Below are 25980 nucleotides of genomic sequence, written 5' to 3'. Positions count from 1 at the left end.
CACTGGGGATGCTTTAATCATCTGTCTGCATCTGCCGACCAAATCTGGGCTCCATGGTGAACGCCTGCATGTGGCGGAAAATTAAATCAAAGCCAAATTAGCATCCTTGTCCAACTTGTCATTTTTATTTAATGATGGGCTTTAATATCCTCATGTCTTATTAGAGTTAACTGTAATATTAGCCCCATAATTATCTTCATCAGCTTATCTGACATCCTACATTATACAGCTTTTTGGACTAAACTGCTTGAGATGATGTGATGTGAACTAAATGGCTATATCCCCACAGTTTAGCAACTACGGTGGATGCGTAACCAGGTCAGTGGGTACAGTGGGGCGGCAGGTAGCCTCGAGGTTAGAGCATTGGGCCAGTAACCAAAGGTTGCTGGTTTGAATTCTGGAGGCGACAAGGTCAACAAATCTGTCGCTCTACCCTTGAGTAAGGTACTTAACCCTAATTGCTCCAGGGGCGCTGTACAATGGCTTCCCTGGCTGTGACCCCACTCCCTGCAGGGGTATCATGGGGAGTTGGGATATCCCCCCCCACCACCTTTCATTAGTGTGAGAGGGACATCAGTCAGTCAGTGAGGCCTGGTCAATGTTTGGATAACAGGGCCCCATGATTGACTGGCTTAGATCTGAGCAGGCCCCCAATGGTCAGAGGTCATCTCATCAGCCTTACCCAGGAGCGGCTTCTGCTGAGCGGCTGCCATCTTTGGAATGCCACTGAACACAAAAGACTAACATTTCAACAGTTCACTGGTAGATAGCATCTGGGTTGATAAGGTAAAAATGCTGTCCGTGGCTGAAGATGATAGCCAGCTACCAGTTCAGCAGTTCAGGTCGCGTTACTCAACGCTCAGGGCACTCGGTTTAGCAAAGAATGTTGTGTAAACAGTGATGGTGAATTGATTAAACATTACAAATATTTTAACTGATCAATGCATTCTCTGTGTGGAACATATGAGTAAATAATATATTTTAGTAAAAATATAAATCTTAAGACAGGGAGTTTATTTGTAAATTTCTTGTTCTTAATATTCTGAGTAAACCTCCCCCTCACAGTCAATAGTCTCACAGTCAATAGTCAATAATCATATTCATGGCCAATGTACAGGGTCACTGAGCGGGGGGGGGGGGTTTGGCGCATATCAGACTCAAGAGAAACACATGTGTTTTCTCTGCAACTTCCCTATTTTCCATTACACTTTATTATTATCAGTAGCATTTCATTGATATTATTCAAGTTATTATTACCTCTAAATATTAGTCTAGTATACAAATTAATAAATGTCAGATTGGAGAGGATTGTCACGTTTTGGTATTGTGTCTGACTTGTACAGTGTGTATTGTCACGTTTTGGTATTGTGTCTGACTTGTACAGTGTGTATTGTCACATTTCGGTATTGTGTCTGACTTGTACAGTGTGTATTGTCACATTTTGGTTTTGTGTCTGACTTGTACAGTGTGTATTGTCAGGTAACAAAGTTACCACCACTTTGCCATAAAACATTTTGGTAGAAGGCAGTGTGGGGGGGTCCATTTAGCATCTTCACCCTGCACCTGAGAGAAAGATGGATTTTCACTTATAGCACCGCACCACTGTGGGATTTTGACTTTAACCAAAGCCTACATGTCTGAGGCTTTCATAGGCTATCAGACTCAAAAGAAACATGTGCAATTCCACTATTGCATCTGCCTACAGAGTAAACCATTTACTTCAAATACTGATGCCTTGAAAATTGAGATGAGAGGGTGATTTGTGATTACATTTATAATCCTTCTTTACTTCAAATAATGAGGCAGATCAGACCAAGCAGTCCCGGTAGTCAGATCAGCAGCAGTAAGGACAGTAGTTTCAGCCTACGAGGTTGATCATTTCCCTGAGGGAAAAGTGCTAGGGAACACACACCGCACCGAATGTTGATCTGCTGTTCATCTGCAATTTGTTGCTCCATGGCTTAAAAGCTGTAGTGCAATTGGAAAATATTCAGACCCCTGACTTTTTCACATTTTGATATGGTACAGCCTTATTCTAAAATGTATTAAATTATTTTTCCTCATCAATCTACACGCAATACCCCATAACGACATACCGAAAACAGGTTTTTAGAATTTTTTTGCTAATAAAACCAAACCATGAGATCGAAGGAATTGTCTGTAGAGTTCTGAGACAGGATTGTGTCAAGGCACAGATCTGGGGAAGGGTACCAAAACATTTCTGCAGCATTGAAGGTCCCCAAGTACACAGTGGCCTCCATCATTTTTAAATGGAAGAAGTTTGGATGTCACACCCTGACCTTAGAGAGCGGTTTTATTTCTCTATTTGGTGAGGTCAGGGTGTGATGTGGGGTGGGCATTCTTGGTTTTGTATTTCTAGGTTTTGGCCGGGTATGGTTCTCAATCAGCGACACCTGTCTATCGTTGTCTTTGATTGGGAACCATACTTAGGTAGCCCCTTTCCCTCCTTTCTTTGTGGGAAGTTAACTTGTTTGTGGCACATAGCACTTAAGCTGCACAATGGTTTTGTATTGTTTATTGTTTTTGTCGGCGTCATCCTAAGTAAAAGGAATATGTATGATCACCACGCTGCGCTTTGGTCTAGTTCTTTCGACGGCCGTGACATTGGGACCACGAAGACTCTTCCTAGAGCTGGCCGCCCAGCCAAACTGAGCAATCGGGGAGAAGGGACTTGGTCAGGGAGGTGACCAAGAACCTGATGGTCGCTCTGACAGATCTCCAGAGTTCCTCTGTGGAGATGGAAGAACCTTCCAGAAGGACAATCATCTCTGCAGCACTCCACCAATCAGGCCTTTTTGGTAGAGTGGCCAGATGGAAGCAACCCCTCAGTAAAAGGCACACAACAGCCCGCTAGGAGTTTGCCAAAAGGCACCTGAAGGACTCTCAGACCATGAGAAACAAGATTCTCTTGACTGATGAATCCAAGATTGAACTCTTTGGCCTGAATGCCAAGCGTCACGTCTGGAGGAAAGCTGGCACCATCCCTACGGTGAAGCATGGTGGTGGCAGCATCATGCTGTGGGGATGTTTTTCAGTGGCTGGGACTGGGAGACTAGTCAGGATCAAGGGAAAGATGAAGTACAGAGAGATACTTAATGAAAACCTGCTCCAGAGCACTCAGGACCTCAGACTGGAGTGAAGGTTCACCTTCCAACAGGACAATGACCCTAAGCACATAGCCAAGACAATGCAGGAGTGGCTTTGGAACAAGTCTCTGAATGTCCTTGAGTGGCCCATTCAGAGCCCGGACTTGAACCCGATTGAACATCTCTGGAGAGACCTGAAAATAGCTATGCAGGGACGCTCCCCATCCAACCTGACAGAGGTTTGAGAGGATCTGCAGAGAAGAATGTGAGAAACTCCCCAAATACAGGTGTGCCAAGCTTGTAGAGTCACAGCAAGACTCTAGGCTGTAATCATTGCCAAAGGTGCTTCAACCAAGCAAAGGGTTTGAATACTTATGTAAATGTGAAATTTCAGGGTTTTTTTATTGTACATTTGCAAAAATATCTAAAAACCTGTTTTTGCTTTTTGTCATTATGGGATATTGTGTGTAGATTGATAAGGGGGGAAAAACTATTTACTCCATTTTAGAATACGGCTGTAACATAACAACAATGTGAAAAAAGTAAAGGGGTCTGAATACTTTCCGATGGCTCTGTACCATCCATCATCTTTGCTATAGCCAAAGATTATCTGTTGCTCAGTGACTAGTGAACTTTACAGGTGTTTCTGATTAATAAACAATGCCATGACGGTGGGTGGTACCATTCAAATAAAACCCAGCCCTAAAATGAAACGTAGGATAAAAATAATTTACACCTCATTTCTTAGGAAAAGACAAGGCATCGGTACGAATTTGCAAGAAGCGGGCAGTTCGGGTTTGTCACTTCAAGCCCAAGTATATCATCCTTTGACTAAAACTATGACTGATTGACTTACATTGTTGTGCAACACCATGGGTAAGCTCTGGCCATCATCTTTTAGTTTGAAAAACTGGTGTGGGCATTTAATTGGGGAGGCAGGGTAGCCTAGTGGTTAGAGCGTTGGACTAGTAACTGGAAGATTGCAAGTTCAAATCCCTGAGGTGACAAGGTACAAATCTGTCATTCTGCCCCTGAACAAGGCAGTTCACCCACTGTTCCTAAGCCAGCATTGACAATAAGAATGTATTCTTAACTGAATTGCCTAGTTAAATAAAGGTAAAAAATTGGGTCAAATTTGAACAATTAAAAAAAATATATATATTATTTGAACAGTAATTAACTACAGAAAAACATGCAATTAACTTGATTTTAAAAAAATATATCATTTGACAGCCCTACAATTTAATACATGTAATTGTGGCATATGAAGATCCCCAACATGGTTATGCCAACAAGTATAGGTAGAAGCTTCTCCAATTACGTTTGAGAAGAAGTCTCTTACAAGAAAGCGAGTATTCAGTATTCAAGAATATCAATTAAATTAAAAGTGTTCCTTAAATGTATTGAATTGAATGGGGGGACAAGTTACACAGCACATCAACATCTGATCTTGATTCCAATGTAATAAAAAAAATAAAAAGGAGAGGAGACGTAATGAAAGTTGGTCTATTTGAAGCCTAAAATCTGCACCTCAAACATTTTCTACTGATGATTGTTGTTACAATTAGAGGAATTGAATTGGGCCTTGAGGCGACCCTAGCATGTTAGCGTGACTGTGCTTTGGAGAAAGAGGCGTCAGCAATTGTAAATCATTTCAATGACAATGGCCCGGAATTTCTCTCAAGGTGAGAACTAATAACGGTTTAACAAAGTACCTATCATGTAGATTGGACAGTGATATTAGTTTCCTGTTTATGCAACTGGTTGTATTAAAACTGGATAGCATAGTTTGTAATAATTTAGAATCCTCCTGTTTGTAATTGTAAATTAATGGCTGAATTATTGTCCGCAATTTCAACACCAACACACCTATTACTTTTCACTCAATTTATGCAATACATATTAGGCTATTTCTGTTTTAAACTGGCAAATGTAAAGAACGGTAAAATATTAATTACTCAAAATGCCTTCTATCAACAAAGATACATCTAATATTCCTAATATTCCACTTATGCTCTACATAAATTAAAGTGCATATCCCATACATTGCTTTAAGAATAAATAAATAAAATGCTTTGCCTCGGACGCATTGAGACCTCGTGCTGAAAGAGTGTAAATGCAGTCAATCGGAAAGGGATTATTTCCAGCTCACCTCTTTGCTGGCACTCCGCGGAGGATGCAGATAGCAGCACAATTGCACAGCAAAAGAGCCTCATCTTTCACAACACATGTGGACTTCGGCTTCTAATAAATGTCTCCAATATTAATTTAGGGATATATTTTCTAATGTTTAACAGGAATTTATAGCCTAAAGTTGTCATGCACATTCGTTTCGCCTATGGTCTCTCTCTGTCATCTGTTCAGCGTGTACCCCTCTTCCACTCTTCTCTCTCCCCTCACTCATTCAGCTAACTTTTGTCTCAACGTTTTTCTTTCGTCCCGCTACAAAGTCCCTGGCTGGACCGCACCATTTGGTGAGGAGTAGGGGGGGTTGACCAAATTTGTCGAGATTTTATAATTGCTGCCTTTTACGCTCAACTACTCTTTCCAAATTAAGATGGCTTTGACCTTTACAAATGTACACTGTTTTGTGTTTAATGATAATTTTATTTTAGAAAGGTTTAGAATAACAAAAACTTTGCACCAAATTTGAAACGGTTTAAAAAAATATATTTTAAATGAAGGCCACTTTTTTATGTAGTCTACCTAGCAGCCTATAGTCTATTTGATGATTTAATTATGTCAACATCCTACATAAAATATATCATGCAGTTTGGATATTCAACTATGCTTCACAACTTGGCAAGCAGTCGTTGTAATTGGATTATTACACCAAATTGTACAACTGTACAAAAAGTAGCCGTTTAACCTCTATACAAGCAGAGGTAAACGCTGCACAATTTACATAACAGTAGCCTACAGTTCACCAGATACTGTTATTCTGCTGATAATAAACTAAAGTCCATGTAAATATTGAACCATGGTTGTGATACTGGAATGGAAAGCGTAGGTGCCTTTTTCCATCAAAGTTATGCAGGGCATTCAATAATCACAACCAACTGTACTTAAACATTTAATACAAGCCTATGAATGATGCAGAAAAATGTATCCATGCTTTTGTCACTTCTAGGTTACACTACTGCAATGCTCTACTTTCCGGCTACCCGGATAAAGCACTAAATAAACTTCAGTTAGTGCTAAATACGGCTGATAGAATCCTGACTAGAACCCAAACATTTGATCATATTACCACAGTGCTAGCCTCCCTACACTGGCTTCCTGTCAAAGCAAGGGCTGATTTCAAGGTTTTACTGCTAACCTACAAAGCATTACATGGGCTTGCTCCTACCTATCTCTCTGATTTGGTCCTGCTGTACATACCTACACGTACCCTACGGTCACAAGACGCAGGCCTCCTAATTGTCCCTAGAATTTCTAAGCAAACAGCTGGAGGCAGGGCTTTCTCCTATAGAGCTCCATTTTTATGGAACGGTCTGCCTACCCATGTCAGAGACGCAAACTCGGTCTCAACCTTTAAGTCTTTACTGAAGACTCATCTCTTCAGTGGGTCATATGATTGAGTGTAGTCTGGCCTAGGAGTGGGAAGGTGAACGGAAAGGCTCTGGAGCAACATACCGCCCTTGCTGTCTCTGCCTGGCCGGTTCCCCTCTTTCCACTGGGATTCTCTGCCTCTAACCCTATTACAGGGGCTGAGTCACTGGCTTACTGGGGCTCTCTCATGCCGTCCCTGGAAGGGGTGCGTCACCTGAGTGGGTTGATTCACTGATGTGGTCATCCTGTCTGGGTTGGCGCCCCCCCCTTGGGTTGTGCCATGGCGGAGATCTTTGTGGGCTATACTCAGCCTTGTCTCAGGATGGTAAGTTGGTGGTTGAAGATATCCCTCTAGTGGTGTGGGGGCTGTGCTTTGGCAAAGTGGGTGGGGTTATATCCTTCCTGTTTGGCCCTGTCCGGGGGTGTCCTCGGATGGGGCCACAGTATCTCGAGACCCCTCCTGTCTCAGCCTCCAGTATTTATGCTGCAGTAGTTTATGTGTCGGGGGGCTAGGGTCAGTTTGTTATATCTGGAGTACTTCTCCTGTCCTATTCGGTGTCCTGTATGAATCTAAGTGTGCGTTCTCTAATTCTCTCTTTCTCTCTTTCTTTCTCTCTCTCTGAGGACCTGAGCCCTAGGACCATGCCCCAGGACTACCTGACATGATGACTCCTTGCTGTCCCCAGTCCACCTGGCCATGCTGCTGCTCCAGTTTCAACTGTTCTGCCTTATTATTATTCGACTATGCTGTCATTTATGAACATTTGAACATCTTGGCCATGTTCTGTTATAATCTCCACCCGGCACAGCCAGAAGAGGACTGGCCACCCCCCATAGCCTGGTTCCTCTCTAGGTTTCTTCCTAGGTTTTGGCCTTTCTAGGGAGTTTTTCCTAGCCACCGTGCTTCTACACCTGCATTGCTTGCTGTTTGGGGGTTTAGGCTGGGTTTCTGTACAGCACTTTGAGATATCAGCTGATGTACGAAGGGCTATATAAATACATTTTATTTTATTTTATTTTATTTGTGAATGTATGAAACATTGGAATCTTGTCTTCCAGACTAATTTCAACAAAGCAAAACAAAGTTATTTATACCTGTGGATATCACAGCGAAAACAAAAGGAACATTTGATCCATTTACCTATACATCTTTCCAAAAAAAGTGTATTTTTAACCAATATTCAACTACTACTTTAAACTTTTCAATTACTATAGATGGCTTAGCTGACAACATCACAAAACCAACAGCTACCAACAATGACAAGAAACAGCCATATGGAGAATTTATAAGTGACTTGTGTCAGCTAAATTGTGTGTCATTATCTGGTCAGGAGTGTATGTATACTGCCCTCTTGTGGATACAATGAAAATGGGTGGGAATGTTAAGGGAAACAGTACTGCAGTAAAAGACTACTAAATCAACTATTCAAGTCTTAGCCACATTCAGATTCTATAATTACAGACCGCTCCTCCCATGAATGCATGCCTGTCAGACTTGTATTCAATTATTTTATGGGAAGGATCTCTGTAATGTTTTAACGAGGCAACGTCCTCGCCCTTTTTGTAGAATCAATGACTTTTGTGACTTTTTCCAGAAAGTCCCTTCTCAAGAAGAAATGCCTTGCCATTGTACATGGCGATACAAGAGGACAGAGACACAATAGGGATGATTATTAATTGTACAGATCAAATGAGGCTGCTGAGGGGAGAACGGCTCATAATAATGTCCAGAACGGAGCCAATGGAATGACATCAAACACCTGGAGACCATGAGCCAATGGAATGGCATCAAACACCTGGAGACCATGAGCCAATGGAATGGCATCAAACACCTGGAGACCATGAGCCAATGGAATGGCATCAAACACCTGGAGACCATGAGCCAATGGAATGGCATCAAACACCTGGAGACCATGAGCCAATGGAATGGCATCAAACACGTGGAGACCATGAGCCAATGGAATGGCATCAAACACGTGGAGACCATGAGCCAATGGAATGGCATCAAACACCTGGAGACCATGAGCCAATGGAATGACATCAAACACCTGGAGACCATGAGCCAATGGAATGGCATCAAACACGTGGAGACCATGAGCCAATGGAATGGCATCAAACACCTGGAGACCATGTGTGTGATGTATTAGATTCCATTCCACTAATTCCAGTCATTACTACGACCCCATTCTCCCCAATGAAGGGACCACCAACCTCCTAAGGCATAGATTATCACGTGTAATAATGTCCTATTTTACTTCTGTGCATAGACAATGAGTGACTAATAAGCCTGCAAAGCATGAACATACCCCTACGACAACACCTATTCCTGTAACTATTCCTGGAAACCAGGGCATCATATAATGGGTTAGCCTTTTATTGAACAACACAGGAGCAGCCAACAGCAATGTACTGTATGGTTACAGTTAAATACAGGTTAAATAAAAGAATACATTGTAACGTGAAACTCCCTTATAGAGTTAAGGCCTCCAGTGATTCCAGTCTACGGATTTCACCAGGCTGTTTAGTCTAAACAGGCTCCTCCTTGGTGGAGATACTAGAGGAACCAGATGGACCGTTTTAGAGATGCATGTTTTAACCAGGTTGTTTAGTCTGTATCTGTATCTACAGCAGATTCTGTCAGAGAGGAGCTTATTAGGCCAGACTGAGGAAAGGTCATGGTAGCAGGTGTATGTATAAATATGAGGAGCAATGAACATAACCCATATTGACACAGACAGGACAGAACAGACAGGACAGGACAGGACAGGACAGACAGGATAGAGCAGACAGGACAGGACAGACAGGTCAGACAGATAGACAGGACAAACATGACAGAGACAGGACAGACAGACAGAACTATTGGTTCTATTGTTAAAGGGATAAGGGATGGAAGCAGGTGTACTATATCATTGCTCCAACCAGAAGAGACATCTATGTTAGGACTTCAGGGCGTGGTCATCTACAAGCGACTGGAACAATCAGTTTATAAACAGCAGAAGGTCAGCGAGAGTCTGGATAGGCCTTATCTGTCATACAGATGAGATGGATAGAGGCATGCTCTGAAGACATATTATTATTCTGATATTAGAATAGCAATGTAGAATGCAGTTCAGAACCAATGGGTTACTGAGAATAACCCCTGTTACTTGGAAGTATTGTTATCTACAGTATCTATTGATACCAATACAATCATTTTTTTGTTGTTTTCTCTTAGAGTTTGTCTAACTAAAATCATGTTATTGTAACTCATGTCCTCTAGTGGTAATCTAATCACCTGTCATCTCCTGTCTGTGTAACAGTATAGCTTCCGACCCTCTCCTCGCCCCTACCTGGGCTCGAACCAGGGACCCCAGCACACATCAACAACTGGCAGAGCAAGGGTAACAACTACTTCAAGGTTTCAGAGGGAGTGACGTCACCCGATTGAAACGCTATTAGCGCGCACCACCGCTAACTAGCTAGCTATTTGACATGGGTTACATCTGGACTGCTGCAACTTGCTGTTAGATGGGCTCTCCGCTTGTGCCATCAAACAACGTATGGAGAATGCCACAGTCCGCCTCGTGTTCAACCTTCCCAAGTTCTCCCATGTCACCCTACTCCTCGGCACACTCCACTGGCTTCCAGTCGAAGCTCACATCCACTTCAAGGCCACGGTACTTGTCTACGGAGAAGCAAGAGGAACTGCCCCTCTCTATCTTCAGGTTATGTTTAAACCCTACACCCCAACCCAAGCACTTCATTCTGACACCTCTGGTCTCTTGGCTCTCCCACTCCTATGGGAGGGCAGCTCCCGCACAGCCCAGTCAAAGAGCTTCTCTGTCCTGTGACCCCAATGGTGGAACCAGCTTCCCCCTGAAGCTAGGACAGCAGAGTCCCTGCCCATCTTCCCCCCTGAAGCTAGGACAGCAGAGTCCCTGCCCATCTTCCCCCTGAAGCTAGGACAGCAGAGTCCCTGCCCATCTTCCCCCTGAAGCTAGGACAGCAGAGTCCCTGCCCATCTTCCCCCTGAAGCTAGGACAGCAGAGTCCCTGCCCATCTTCCCCCCTGAAGCTAGAACAGCAGAGTCCCTGCCCATCTTCCCCCTGAAGCTAGGACAGCAGAGTCCCTGCCCATCTTCCCCCTGAAGCGAGGACAGCAGACTCCCTGCCCATCTTCCGAAAACTTTTGAATCCTACCTCTTCAGAGTATCTTAAATAATCCGCTTCCGCTTAAGAAACGTTGTGCAACCGAATTGGTGTAATGAATACCGCCTTGGTTTTCTTAACCCTGATTGCTATAGTCCACTCACCTGCTGGTGTCCCAGGTCAAGTTTCTGAATTAAAGGGAAGAATGTGAAATAACAGGGCTATAATGGTTTTATATATATATATATATTTATTTTTTTGGGGGGTGTGAATATTAAATGTTTTATTTTAACTTGATAAAATAAAGAACAGTAATACACTTTGTCCTCTGAAGAGGTGGCGGGCTTAAAATAAAACATCTCCTTTCAAACACAACAGACAAATAAATGCCTCATGAAATTACAATAAATACTTATAGTTTAGGTGAAATGTCAAGTGTTTTAATTTAATTCAAAAGTAACCAGAAATATTTCTGAGACATACAGTACTCAACACTGAGACATACAGTACTCAACACAGACATACAATACTCAACACCGAGGCATACAGTACTCAACACTGAGACATACAGTACTCAATGCTAAGCATATAGTACTCAACACTGTGGCCTACAGTACTCAACACTAAGACATATAGTACTCAACACTGAGACATACAGTACTTAACACTGTGGCCTACAGTACGCAACACTGAGACATGCAGTACTCAACACTGAGACATACAGTACTCAGCACTGAGACATACAGTGCTCAACACTATGGCCTACAGTACTCAACACTGATACATACAGTACTCAACACTGAGGCATACAGTAATCAACACGAAGACATACAGTACTCAACACTAAGACATACGGTACTCAACACTGGGACATACGGAACTCAACACTGGGACATACAGAACTCAACACTGAGACATAGTACTCAACACTGAGACATACAGTACTCAGCACTGGGACATACAGTACTCAGCACTGAGACATACAGTACTCAGCACTGAGACATACAGTACTCAGCACTGAGACATACAGTACTCAACACTGAGACATACAGTACTCAACACTGAGACATACAGTACTCAACACTGAGACATACAGTACTCAACACTGAGACATACAGTACTCAGCACTGAGACATACAGTACTCAGCACTGAGACATACAGTACTCAGCACTGAGACATACAGTACTCAGCACTGAGACATACATTACTCAACACTGAGACATACAGTACTCAACACTGAGACATACAGTACTCAGCACTGAGACATACAGTACTCAACACTGAGACATACAGTATTCAACACTGACACATACAATACTCAACACTGAGACCTTCAGAACTCAACACTGATACATACAGAACTCAACACTGATACATACAGAACTCAACACTGATACATACAGAACTCAACACTGAGACATACAGAACTCAACACTGAGACATACAGAACTCAACACTGAGACATACAGAACTCAACACTGTAGCCTAGAACTGATACAGCTTACTATTATTACCTACCGACTTTGTATTCAGTTTCCAGAGCAACTTGTTGATATACTTTCCATGCGGCCTTGTCTCTCTCTATGTCCTGGTCATGTTCCCTGAATGAATCTCCTGTACCAGGAATGGCCAGAGTCAGCTCTTCAGAGATTAGTAACTGAGAGGGCAAGATCATAAGGCTATGGTGCAACTGCTTAGGTGACGCTAGGCCTCTCAAGGATCCACACAGGGGACACAACTGCTTAGGTATCATTGCTTTCTTTAGCGGTTTGGACTCTTGCTGGACACGTTTAAGGAAACAGTGAGTCCTCATTTCTAGGTTTGAGGGGAAAGTTGTTTTGAAGGAAATACACGGACCAAGATCAAACTATTTTCTCTGATCTGCTGCGCCATCTTGTGGTGATTTGGGATGATATGTTGCCTCCCAATGATGGCAGTGCTTGACAGCATGACTTTTAAAAGCTTAAGAACGGTCTATCCGACTCTTTTCTCTCTCCCTACCTTGTCTTCTTTATTGAAATCTAATCAAATCCGTCCCTACCCTAGCTCTGTCTCTGTCCGGGGGGGTGCAATTAGAGAGAATCAGAGAGCCATAATGAGTCCGGCTGAGGCTAGGAGGCTACTCTTCCATCTCTTCCATTAGCCACGGAAGCAGCAGCTGAAGCCCATTTGCAGATCCTCACAGTTGGTACCATTACCCTGCTCTGATAGAAGTCCTGCCTGCCTGGCACAGGCACCAATCGACAGTCCACTGCTAATGGAATGGCACTAGGGCAGGAAGTGTGTGAGCAGAATGAGCCCAGGTACCTCAAGCCATACAATTATGTGGCTAAAGGGACTGTTACAACCCCAGGAGCAAACGTCTCATCTGAGAGATAACAATGTCTGTCAGGTCATTTATTTTAACCCTTATTTTACCAGGTAAGTTGACTCAGAACACATTCTCATTTACAGCAACAATCTAGAGAATAGTTACAGGGGAGAAGAGATGAATGAACCAATTGGAAGCTGGGGATGATTAGATGTCCATGATAGTAATTTAGCCAGGACATGGGGTTAACATCACTACTCTTACAAAAAGTGCCATGGGATCTTCAGTGATCATAAAGAGTCAGGACACTAGTTCAACGTCCCATCCGAAAGACGGCCCCCTACACAGGGAAATGTTCACATTCACCGCCCTGGGGCATTGAGATATTTTTGGGGGACCAGAGGAAAAGTGCCTCCCACTGGCCCTCCAACACCACTTCGGGCAGCATCTGGTCTTCCATGCAGGGACCAACCAGGACCAACCCTGCTTAGCTTCAGAGGCATGACAGCAGTGGGATGCAGGGGGTGAGATTATGGAAGTCTTGTGCAGAGAGACAGAGAGAGATACATTTTCATTTGAGTCATTTAGCAGACGCTCTTATTCAGAGCAACTTACAGGAGCAGTTGGGGTTAAAGGGACACCTTGTATCTACTCTGCCAGAGTCAGATGAACTCCTGGATAACATTTTATGTCTCTGTGTCCAACATGAGCGAGCCAATGCTAACTAGCGTTAGCACAATTAATGGAAGTCTATGGGTATCTCCTAGCATGCAACTTCCTTCAAATCACACACAGCGACATACAAATTCTATCCCTTTAAATGCTTGCTCAAGGGCACATCAACAGATGTTTCACTTAGTCGACTCTGGAATATGAACCATCAACCTTTCAGTTACTGGCCTAATGCTCTTAATCGCTAAGCTACCTGCTGCACAGATAGATAGATAGATAGATAGATAGATAGATAGATAGATAGATAGATAGATAGATAGATAGATAGATAGATAGATATTCAGGCAGGCAGGCAGGCAGACAGATAGATAGATAGGCAGGCAGACAGATAAACAGATAGATAGGCAAGCAAACAGATAAACAGATAGGCAGGCAGACACAAATATAGATAGTTAGGCAGGCAGACAGACAGATAAACAGATAAACAGAGGCAGGCAGACAGACAGATATAGTTTAAGTTTGAAGTTTACATACACTTAGGTTGGAGTCATTAATTGTCCTTTGACAGCTCTTTGGTCTTGGCCATAGTGGAGTTTGGAGTGTGACTGTTTGAGGTTGTGGACAGGTGTCTTTTATACTTTTAACTGTCACGCCCTGGTCGAAATATATTATGTTTATTCTTCATTTATTCGGTCAGGCCAGGGTGTGACATGGGTTATTGTGGTGTGTTTTTGTCTTGGGGTTTTGTGGGATGTCTAGCGTTAGTCTATGGCTGGCTGACGCGGTTCTCAATCAGAGTCAGGTGATTATCGTTGTCTCTGATTGGGAACCATATTTAGGCAGCCATATTCTTTGTGTGTTTCGTGGGTGATTGTCCTTAGTGTCCTTGTTCCGGTCTCTGTGTTAGTTTACACAAGTATAGGCTGTTTTTGTTTTTCGTTACGTTCTTTGTTTTGTAGTATTTGTATTTGATTCGTGTTTACGTTTGTTCATTAAACATGGATCGCAATCTACACGCTGCATTTTGGTCCGACTCTCTTTCACCGCATGAAGACCATTACATTAACAAGTTCAAACAGGTGCCATTAATACAGGTAACGAGTGGAGGACAGAGGAGCCTCTAAAAGAAGAAGTTACAGGTCTGTGAGAGCCAGAAATCTTGCTTGTTTGTAGGTGACCAAATACTTATTTTCCACCATAATTTGCAAATAAATTCATAAAAAATCCTACAATGTGATTTTCTGGATTTTTTTCTCATTTTGTCTGTCATAGTTGAAGTGTACCTATGATGAAAATTACAGGCCTCTCTCATATTTTTAAGTGGGAGAACTTGCACAATTGGTGGCTGACTAAATACTTTTTTGCCCCACTGTATGCATAGTCACTTTAATTATACATTCATGTACATACTTCCTCAATTGGGCCAACCAACCAGTGCTCCCACACATTGACTAACCGGGCTATCTGCATTGTGTCCCGCCACCCACCACGCGCCAACCCCTCTTTTACACTACTGCTACACTCTGTTCATCGTCACTTTAACCATATCTAAATGTACATACTACCTCAATCAGCCTGACTAACCGGTGTCTGTATGTAGCCTCGCTACTTTTATAGCTTCGCTACTGTATATAGCCTGTCTTTTTACTGTTTTTTATTTCTTTACTTACCTATTGTTCACCTAATACCTTTTTTGCACTATTGGTTAGAGCCTGTAAGTAAGCGTTTCACTGTAAGGTCTACAGCTGTATTCGGTGCATGTGATTTGATTTGATCATGTTGTGGGTAAAATAGATAGCATCATGAGGTAGGAAAATCATGTGGATATATTGAAGCAACATCTCAAGACATCAGTCAGGAAGTTAAAGCTTGGTCGCAAATGGGTCTTCCAAATGTTCAATGACCCCAAGCATACTTCCAAAGTTGTGGCAAAATAATAAATAAAATGTGATTTGATTGAAAGGCAATGCTACCAAATACTTATTGAGTGTGTGTAAACTTCTGACCCACTGGGAATGTGATGAAATAAATAAAAGCTGAAATAAATCATTCTCTCTACTATTATTCTTACATTTCACATTCTTAAAATGAAGTGGTGATCCTAACTGACCTAAGACAGGGAGTTTTTACTAGGATTAAATGTCAGGAATTGTGAAAAACTGAGTTTAAATGTATTTGGCTAAGGTGTATATAAACTTCCGACTTCAACTGTAGATAGGCAAGCAGGCAGGCAGAGAGAGAGAGAGGCATTCTATGTCATCAAAAGGAATATAAAGTTCGACATACCAATTAGGATCTGGCAAAAAAATACTTGAATCAGCAATGTGATTAACCCAAACTTAAGGAAAGCTTTGACTATGTACAGACTCAATGAGCATAGCCTTGCTATTGAGAGAAGCCACTGTCGGCAGACCTGGCTCTCAAGAGAAGTCAGGATATGTGCACACTGCCCACAAAATGAGGTGGAAACTGAGCTGCACTTCCTAACCTCCTGCCCAATGTATGACCATATTAGAGACACATATTTCCCTCAGATTACACAGATCCACAAAGAACTCGCAAACAAACCCGAAATTGACACAGTGTGCCATCACAGCAGCAATATTTTTGACCTGTTGCCACAAGAAAAGGGCAACCAGTGAAGAACAAACATCATTGTAAATACAACCCATATTTATTTTTATTTATTTTCCCCTTTGTACTTTAACCATTTACACATTGTTATAACACTGTATATATACACATAATATGATATTTGTAATGTCTTTATTCTTTTGGAACTTCTGTGAGTGTAATGTTTACTGTTACTTTTTATTGTTTATTTCACTTTTGTTTATTATCTACTTCACTTGCTTTGGCAATGTTAACATATGTTTCCCCTTGAATTGAGAGAGAGAGAGAGAGAGAGAGAGAGTGAGAGAGAGAAATTGGCAGACAGACAGACAGATAGGCAGGCAGGCAGACAGACAGATAAACAGATCAACAGAGAGATTGGCAGGCAGACAGACAGATTGGCAGGCAGCCAGATAAACAGATAGATAGGCAATAAGATAGATAGATAAACAGATGGGCAGACAGATAGATAGATAAACAGATAGGCAGGCAGACAGATAGGCAGACAGATAAACAGATATACAGACAGAAACAGATAGGCAGGCAGACAGATAAACAGATAGGCGGCAATACAGACAGATAAACAGATAGGCAGGCAGACAGATAAACAGATAGACAGTCAGATAAACAGATAGACAGTCAGATAAACAGATAGGCAGACAGATAAACAGATAGACAGATAGTCAGGCAGACAGATAAACAGATAGGCAGACAGATAAACATATAGACAGATAGGCAGGCAGACAGATAAACAGATAGACAGATAGGCAGGCAGACAGACAGATAGGCAGGCAGACAGATAAACAGGTAGACAGATCAATATAATGAATAGTGGTAAAACACAGTACATCTATCTACCTTCCCTCTCTGGTGAGGCTCCATGCTCTGCTGTGTTTGTAATGTGTGTCTCTCCCCAGGTGGGGCCTAGTTAGGCTGCACAGCAGTACTTCATCATGGCAAGCGCCTGTTGTCAGAAGCACAATTGTTTTTATCCTCAGATGCTGTTTCAGCAGCCCAAACCTGATTTGGGTACTTTGTAACTGCATTAACCGTATACTGTGGTCATACGTCACCTTCCCCCACCACCTCTCAGGGAACATTACAAATGGCATCTTTATGTTGTGTAATAGCCTGTGGGGTTGATATCCTCCTACCTATTCATCATATTGTTCCACTCTATGTCCACATTATTTTTTGTGGGTGAGTTTAAGCATTATATTTGCCACTTGTTCCGGCTGCAGAGATAGATGAACAAATTACATTTCAGATATTAAATAGTCCCCTGTTGAATACAGAATATATAATTGAAGTCATAGGAGGCTGTGGAAAATTGAAAATATACGTTTACCCGGAGACCCTGAGCCATTACAGGAACTAAGACCCATTGGCACAACTGTACACCCACTAGGATCAGCACCAAAAATAATGTTCTTCATTCTGTAAGGCAATAAAACAGGCTGTACTATTTATTGATCACTTCAATGATTTGATCAATACTCACATGTTTAGGTAATACAGTCCTGTTTTCAGTTTATGTTTGTGTCTACTCAGAGTGTAACCCGACAACTTACTACAGGCTTTTGGCATAAGGGCAAAAGACGCTGACTGGAGAAAAAAGTCAAATGGAAGATGGCGAGACATAATTACCCTCAATTACCATAAAACCTGGTAGGATACCGGGGGCTACTGTAACAGTTTCTGTATTTTACTCTATTGCTCAGAAACCACTTGAACTAAGACAGTCATTTTTTTTAATGTAAGAAATTGACATCTGTCTCATAATCACTCATTCCATTTACATGTCTGTACATAAGACGGTCGGTTCGCAATATTGATTTTGATCCAAAGTCCAGACATTACATTTGCCTCAGTTTCAGGGGCAATTGTAACACTAGCTGGGGTCAAATATAACATCTAAAAAATAAACCAAATACATTCACTTAAAAAACATTCATGTTCATGAATTATCATAGACATATGCAATGATTTTGCACAAAATATGAGTATTTCTACATAGCTATGCGTAACTGATTGTTACAGTAACACCCATGTTTTAGCATGGCCATTCTGTTCCTCTCAAACATCTCAATAGTCCGATGGTGTCCAAATTATATCTATGTACAACTTCTTAAGCACTCTATGTCACGATCGTCTAAGGTGGAAACAGCAGACCAAAGCGCGGCGTGGTGAGCGTACATACTTCTTTATTATAAGAGGTCACCAACAAAACGGTCACCAACAAAACGGTCACCAACAAAACGGTCACCAACAAAACGGTAACCACCCAAACGACCCGCCAACGTAGTGCTCACAGGTAACTATACATGGACAACTACCCACAAATACAGGTGGAGGAAAAAGGCTACCTAAGTATGGTTCTCAATCAGAGACAACGATAGACAGCTGCCTCTGATTGACAACCACACCAGGCCAAGACATAGAAATACAAATCATAGAAAAAGGGACATAGAATGCCCACCCAAATCACACCCTGACCAAACCAAAATAGAGACCGAATAAAGCTCTCTACGGTCAGGGCGTGACACTCTACAGGACTTCAAGGCTATTTAAAATTAGTATTTGTATAGTCCATGTATAATTCATACAATCTTAAAGGTAAAATCAGTTGTTTTCATGATTTGGCTACTTGGCTCAGGGTCATTACAATTGCCCCCAGCTGCCAAGACACTTATTATGCATAACAAGAGACTACAATAGAGATACTTAATTTCTGTCAATGTTCAACCAACAGATACTTAACAGATACTTAATTTCTATTTATGTTCAACAAACAGATAGTGATGAAAAAGATGCTAGTTTGAATTATTGGACATTAATGCTCAGGGCAGTATAAGAAAAATACAGCTGGTGAAAAAAAAACACTTTCATCCCTAAAAAACTAACATTTGCCCATAAAACATGCAAATTGTGAGATATTTCATTGTAACTTTTCACAAATTGGAAAGAACCAAGATGGGAATGTACTGTGTGTTTCATCACTGTAGCTTTGGAGAAATTCAATGTACTACAATTGCCCTCAGTCTCCCCTATGTTCTAGCAGGGCAGGGCAGGATGCTGTCACGCGTGCTCCCGCTCTTCCCCCCTGGCGCTTGAGGGAGCCAGGCTGCCCTGCATTACGCACTCCTGCCACCATCATTTAGGCACACCTGCCTTCCCTCGTCACCCGCATCAGCAATATTGAACTCACCTGGACTTACCCAATCACCTGTTTATTACCTCCCCTATATGTGTCAGTTCCCCTGCTCTGTTCCCCGCTGCGGCATTAATTGTAATTTGTCTGTGTTACCCGTGTGCTGACGCTGTTCCTGTCTCGTTCTATGTCCGTTCCCTATTAAATGTTTGACACCCCGTACTTGCTTCTCCTCTCCAGCGTCCTCTCCGGCGTCCCTTGACAGATGCTCATTTCCTCAAAACAAGAACAAATGCGCCTGGGGCAGCCAGCGGCGCTGCATCGCCTCTCGTGGACCTCAGCTTTAATGTACAAAGACTGGTCGACTATGGCAACCTCAAGTTTGCTTGCTTGACTTTCTTCTCACTACTTGGCCTTGACACTCTCCTCTTGCTGTCTTCCTCAGACTCATTTGTATTTCTCATCAGGTCTTCGTCTCACCAGAAGGCAAGCCCTAGGGTTCAAACACAGAAGCTGTTAAGTAGCCAACTCTGCTTGCTTGTGAATGCATGACCAATCTCCAAATCCCAGTAACACAAAGCAACAACCAAACATTCCCCCAACCTTGGCAAGGAAACCTATGCAAATGAGGTTCACAGTCAAGACATTGCACGTGGATAATTGGCATTCATAACTTCCGACAACAATAGAATAACCGGGAGCAGATAATCCGCTCTTCCTCGTCTTTTATCTCTTTCCCCGGATAAAAACGGTGGAATAGGGTGGTTTGTGATTAGCCGCCAGTGATGATGGGTAATCTGATCCCGGCATGTACGAGGTCGTTACCACAGCCACAAAGGCATAAACCCCACCTATTTCTACAATTTCTATCTTCTTAAAATCCAATTTTAAAACCTAACCTTAACCCTAATTTTGACTTTGTGGCTGTGGTAACTAGTGACAACCCATGTGGTCGTACGCCACCAAGATAAACCAGGCATGAATAATACTCTTAGAGAGACCGATCTCTCGTCTGGTGACGTTTATTTCAGTCTCTCCAATCGGAGCCGGGAGCCAGGGAATGGGGTGCTGTTTCTTCCAAAATCCCCCCCTAGGGAAAACCATGATCTGCCTCTGAGCACAGGATTCCCCAGGGCCGGGTATAATCCGTCCTGCTTTTTTTTCCATCAGAGTGGGGGCATCCCGGGGTTAACAGTTGCACAATGTCCAACGTCAGCCCATGGGTCTGTGTGATAAGGCTCCAGCACCTGTCTCTCACTGTCACTCTGCGTCGATACGGGACCCTACCTGCACACTGCTAGTACCTTCATGGCAACTAGAAATACAGTTCTTTGGATATGGACAAGCGATGTTGTTGTTGTTTCAGCACAGTGTAATCTGATTGAGTTGATCTGATGATTGATCATTTAAGTGATAGTGAATGTGGTGAAATTAAATCTGCCGTTTTCTCGTCTAGGAATTTAAAAAAAGGTTAAATTGTGACTGATCATCTTAAACTGTAGTCACTGGATTAGGTATTAATGGATGAACAGGACCTACATATTAACATGAGTACAGTCCATATAGAGTGGCCTTACCTTGCTTTACTAGTTCAGCTGGCAGTGTATTCAGACAGTAGACTGCCTTCTTCAACTGCAGAGATTAAACGTCAGTAAGCCAAATTAGTTTATTTTTTACATATCTGTTTTGGTTTGAGTGGGAGGAGGTGGACGTGGGGGGGCTAAGGGGGTATATTTAAGGCTGAATGAGGCACTCAGTTTGTGGGTCAAATTGTTAAGTGAGTTGCATTACCCGAGGAATTCCACTAACACCGGTCCCAGGGTCCTTTGAGCTTTGACCCACACTGAGTGAAAGAGAATAACCCAAACCATGGTTTGATTTAAAGCATGCGTACCTCAAACATGCATTTTGTAGGCATACAGAAAGCTGATTGGTACGGTACAGCATTGTGGTGTCATGTGTTTTACAGGTCTCCAATGGCATCTAAAACGCCGGCAGGACCCAGTCTGATATTTAGACTAATTCCACTGGGCACAGACTGTCAGTTCAACGTCTATTTTTGATTTTCAACCAAAGTGAATTTGACTTGAATTTGACATTTCACCATGACATTGGATTTAGCTTAAAAGTTGGGTGAAAAAAAATACTATAAATTCTCTTATGTTTGCAAATCCAATCAGTTTTCCACGTTGATTCCACGATATCACATGTAAAAAAAAATATATATATATATATATACCAAAATCCTGTTAGTCTACACCAGTTGTTAACGAAGCATGTGACTAATACAATTTGATTTGATTGGATTGATTTGTCCACTTGTGTCCCATTCAATCAGTAACTCTTCAAGAACTTATTTTTTTTGAGAGCCTCTCCATGGCTGCTTAATCCACATGCCTAACGCCATCTAATACTGTGTGAACTAATGAAAAGACATGGGAAAGGCACGAGGGTAACGGAGTCAATACATTTAGGAGACATGAAGCAACACTGTCTGCCATTATAAAATATAATCCTAACTATCTAAGAGAGCTATAAATAAGTGTTAAGAGGCGCTAGAAGGAGAAAGAGAGACCGAAAAAGGAAATGATATTGTATGACACACTGTTAGCATTTCCACAAAGGGTGTTTTGTTTTGACCACGGTTGTGGTTATAAATAGACTCATTTATAACCGTCTTGATGTATGCTTGGTGTAAGAGGATACAGTAGATTCGTGACAAGAACAAATTGATCCCACGATCAAGCCAATGACAGTATGGCAGTCAAACACCACCGTTTGAAGGTGATTGAGGTAATTTATGTGGTAGTCGATCGATTGAATAACACCATTCAGGGTCAAGGTTTGTGTGGTGGGCGGCATGGGCCTCCATCCTTGCGCCCTCTGCTCAATCAAGGTTAGTTATCACCCAGGCCAGAGCGCACAAGTGACAGGAGCAGCTGAAGGGGGTGGAGGGATGTGGTTGGTGCTGGGGGGGGTGACTTAGTCAGTGTGGCTGGGGTCGGGTGGTGCTATCCAGTCAGTGTGGGCTGGAGTTGATTTCAGCCCCCTGCTCCCTCCCCTCTTGTCAGCACACATTTCTCAAATCAGTACCCTTGACAGACACACGTCTTTACTGCTCTGCGACACTCTGCTACACTTGGCCAGCACTTTCGGGGTGGATATCCAGCAGCATTTTACATCCGACACACACTAAGTGAGAATGTACACAGTTCCTCTGTTAACTGTCGACCGTTCCAGCATTGACCAAAGCTGCTTGTCTGTCGCTCTCCACCCTATCGGTTTAGGATGTTTTGTGGCTAGTGCTTCTGGGTAATGCTCTTTAGCGTCTTGTTGTCTTGACATTGGTATTCCTGCTGAAGGAGCACCAATGGGACACAAGCAGTCCAAGGAAGAGGAGATGAAGAGGCAGGCGAGGAAGAGTGCCGGCCGTGAGGACAGCTTGACGTCGGCAGAGAGGATCCGCAACCACGCGTACAAACAGTGGGGCTACAGCATACTGAGCCTGGCCCGCCGCGGCCTCAAGGAACCCCCCAAGGAACTGTGGGAGCTGACGGAGCTCGAGAAGCTCAACCTGTCGTTGAACTGCCTGCGGGCTCTGCCTCCCGCCCTCAGCATCCTCAGCAACCTGGTGGTCCTCAACCTGTGGGGAAACCAGCTGACCAGCCTGCCCCCAGAGATCGGCCAGCTCAGACACCTCCGTGTCCTGTTCTGCTACCGCAACCAACTGACCGAGGTTCCAGAGGAGCTGGGCAACTGCACCAGGCTTGGAGGTCCTCAGCCTGGCCAACAACGAGATATCTGGCCTCCCTGCCTCCTGCGCCAACCTGACCTGCCTGAGGAAGCTCAATCTCAGCCACAACAAAATTGTTCACATCCCCGGCTGCGTTTACACCATGAAGAGACTGGTATTCCTCCACCTGGCCTGCAACAGGCTGGAGTGCATCGCTGAGAGCATAGCGGCACTGGTGGAGCTCAAGATCCTCATCGTGGAGGGGAACGAGATCCACTCGCTGCCCAAGATGATATGCTGCCTGACGCAGCTGGAGCTGCTCAACGTGGACTTCAACGACATCCAGAACGTGCCCCAGGAGATGCACCAGCTCAGCAGGCTGGAGAAGCTGGCCTACCACCCTCTGGATAAGGGACTCCACATCATGCAGAACCCCTTGCAGAAGCAAATCAAAGAGGTGCTGGAAGGAGGCCTCATCGCCCTCTTTAATTATCTGAAATCTAATTAAGACTCCTCCACAGAATTTCTTCTGGGGACCCATTGTTGTTCTCCATGAAGGAACTAAATGTACATCCATTGTTGTTGCTCATGAGGAGGATGCGATTTTTAATTTACTGTACATAACAAGATGATGCAACTGTGATTTTGTAAAGAATTATTAGGCTACTAACTGAATGACAGTAGTCATGTTGCTTATGTAGAGTTGTACCTAACAACTCGATTTGTGTTTAACATAATTGGGACACGTCTGTCATTATAAACTTCTAAAAGCAATGCTCAGTGGGGCTAAACACATTGCATGGAAATAGACTTGGACTGTTGGGAGGAAATCATCTAACGTATAGCAAAGCTCTGCTGTCAAGATCCTCACATTCTGTACCAGAAGTGATCTAGAGAAGAGGCCATATTTCAGGGGGGAGCCTTGGCATGTCTCTAACACGAGTTGACCTCCGACCTCTCATTCAATTACAACCTCTCTTAGTCTTGGAGCAGGTCGTCGGGATCAAGATCAGGAGGCTTCCATTACATCAACAGAAAGTTCAGCCTTGAGACCAGCCGTGTTTGCTGCTGTAGTTACCTACCCAACTCCTTTAAAGAACAACAAGCAAATTATGTTGCCAGTCTCCAACGATCACATGCTATAATGCACACAGTCAATGGACCTACAGTCGTAATCATGCCTATTTGGGTTGGAATAGCATTTAAGTTTGTTTGCCACACATGCTGAATGTAGTAACTCATTGCACCTGAATGTAGTACCTCATTGCACCTGAATGTAGTACCTCATTGCACCTGAATGTAGTACCTCATTGCACCTGAATGTAGCATTTCAAAAACCAAACAGGTTATGTGTACATGTCAGCTGGTGTTGTTTATTCTGCCTGACTGTAAAGTTGCCCATTTTAATATGTCATCTTATTATGGATTACCTATTGCTGTGTTAGTTTGAGGGGCAAATGTGCTCATTACAATTTTATTGACCTGTTCTTAAGTCAGTATAAACTGAGGTCTAAATAAATATTAGATATTTATCCCCCCCCAAAAAACTATGCCTCAAATGTTTCCTGTGAACTCTTACAGAACACAACGATTAAATCAGTCAAGATTCTGTGTGATTGGTGGTTCATGTCACAGTTCATTGTCCAGGTCAAAGGTCATGAGAAACAAGACCTGCGGGTATCATAATAGGATTCTGCTCTGAAATATTCTATATACATTTCAGACATTTATGCAAAATCCTGCAAGCATATGTGTGTTTTAGAAAATTCCTATCAACGTTACATAAGCCTCAAAGGATCCACAGTCCACTTTGTATGTAGCTGTTATGTCTGTTTCAGAGACATTCAACCTGTATGATGTCACTGCATCTCAGACAATCCAATTAAGGCAGCACACAGTGTGTTTGTCACGTGTAGCGTTGCAGGCTATATTACTGGGAACGTTCAGTGTTTACCAGTAAACTACCAGAAATGTTGTGTCTTTCAAGGATGTTATGTAATCTCTCTAAAAGACATCTAGTGGCCCTTTTGAGTCCTTCAGATTATCACAGGTATCTAATCATCTCTGGGCTTCTCGCTGGCCTTATCACATGTCAAATGTATGAAATAATTCAATAAGATGATTATAAAATAATAATAGAATGACAAAGCTGTAAAACGTTATCCTGAATATAAACCATCAACTTAAGTGAATACCATTAGTATTTGATATGAGGGTTTCAGCATTAAATATTATTTATATATTTTTTGCACACATTTATTTATTTTACGATGTCAATATGTATTTGTTGTCAAAGTTTTGGTGTCAAACTAGTGGCCGTTGTGAAAAAAGTCAATAGTTGGAAGAGTTGCCAAGGTAATTGAAAAGAATGCCGTTGTTGATGAGCTTTTTTCATTAATTAGGCTATTTTCTCTTAAACCATTTGGCCTGTCTACTAGAAACTAATGGACAGTATGGACACAGATATAACAAAATCTCTACTATTTCTGAATTTTTTGTTTTGTTTTGTTATTCAAGTATAAATGACCAAAGTTACGATAGATTGCCATAGTTTTTTTGTTAATTATCAAAACTACTGAAGATTTCGGTAACTTTGGTAAACTAATAAATGATAACTTGTGTGACACGCACATTAAGATGTATGATTCATAATGAATACGTACTTTGGGCGTTAAAGTGAGCCAACCTGGTGTGGTTGTTAATTGTCAATGCA

At 42.5% G+C, this 25980-nt stretch overlaps 2 protein-coding genes across 4 annotated transcripts in view; one reads left to right on the top strand and one right to left on the bottom strand.

Annotated features, from left to right (window-relative positions):
- LOC135522892 (laminin subunit alpha-1-like) overlaps nucleotides 1-5521 on the bottom strand; it is a 109999-nt gene extending 104478 nt beyond the window's left edge. For all 3 annotated transcript variants that reach the window (XM_064949569.1, XM_064949571.1, XM_064949570.1), the window contains exon 1: nucleotides 5260-5521. In XM_064949569.1, coding sequence (XP_064805641.1) covers nucleotides 5260-5323 — 64 coding nt within the window. In that variant the 5' untranslated portion in view covers nucleotides 5324-5521. The remainder of the gene's footprint in view (nucleotides 1-5259) is intronic.
- A 17331-nt stretch (nucleotides 5522-22852) lies between these two features.
- On the top strand, nucleotides 22853-23897 carry LOC135523214 (leucine-rich repeat-containing protein 30-like). Its single transcript, XM_064949931.1, is given in 2 exon segments — nucleotides 22853-23300; nucleotides 23302-23897. Coding segments are annotated over 2 exon segments (870 nt in total). The 5' UTR covers nucleotides 22853-22904; the 3' UTR covers nucleotides 23776-23897.
- The last annotated feature ends 2083 nt before the right edge of the window (nucleotides 23898-25980 follow it).

This window comes from Oncorhynchus masou, chromosome 30 (assembly GCF_036934945.1).
Source record: "Oncorhynchus masou masou isolate Uvic2021 chromosome 30, UVic_Omas_1.1, whole genome shotgun sequence".
In the NCBI taxonomy this organism is placed as follows: Eukaryota; Metazoa; Chordata; class Actinopteri; order Salmoniformes; family Salmonidae; genus Oncorhynchus; species Oncorhynchus masou.
This window is presented reverse-complemented; position numbering and strand designations above follow the sequence as displayed.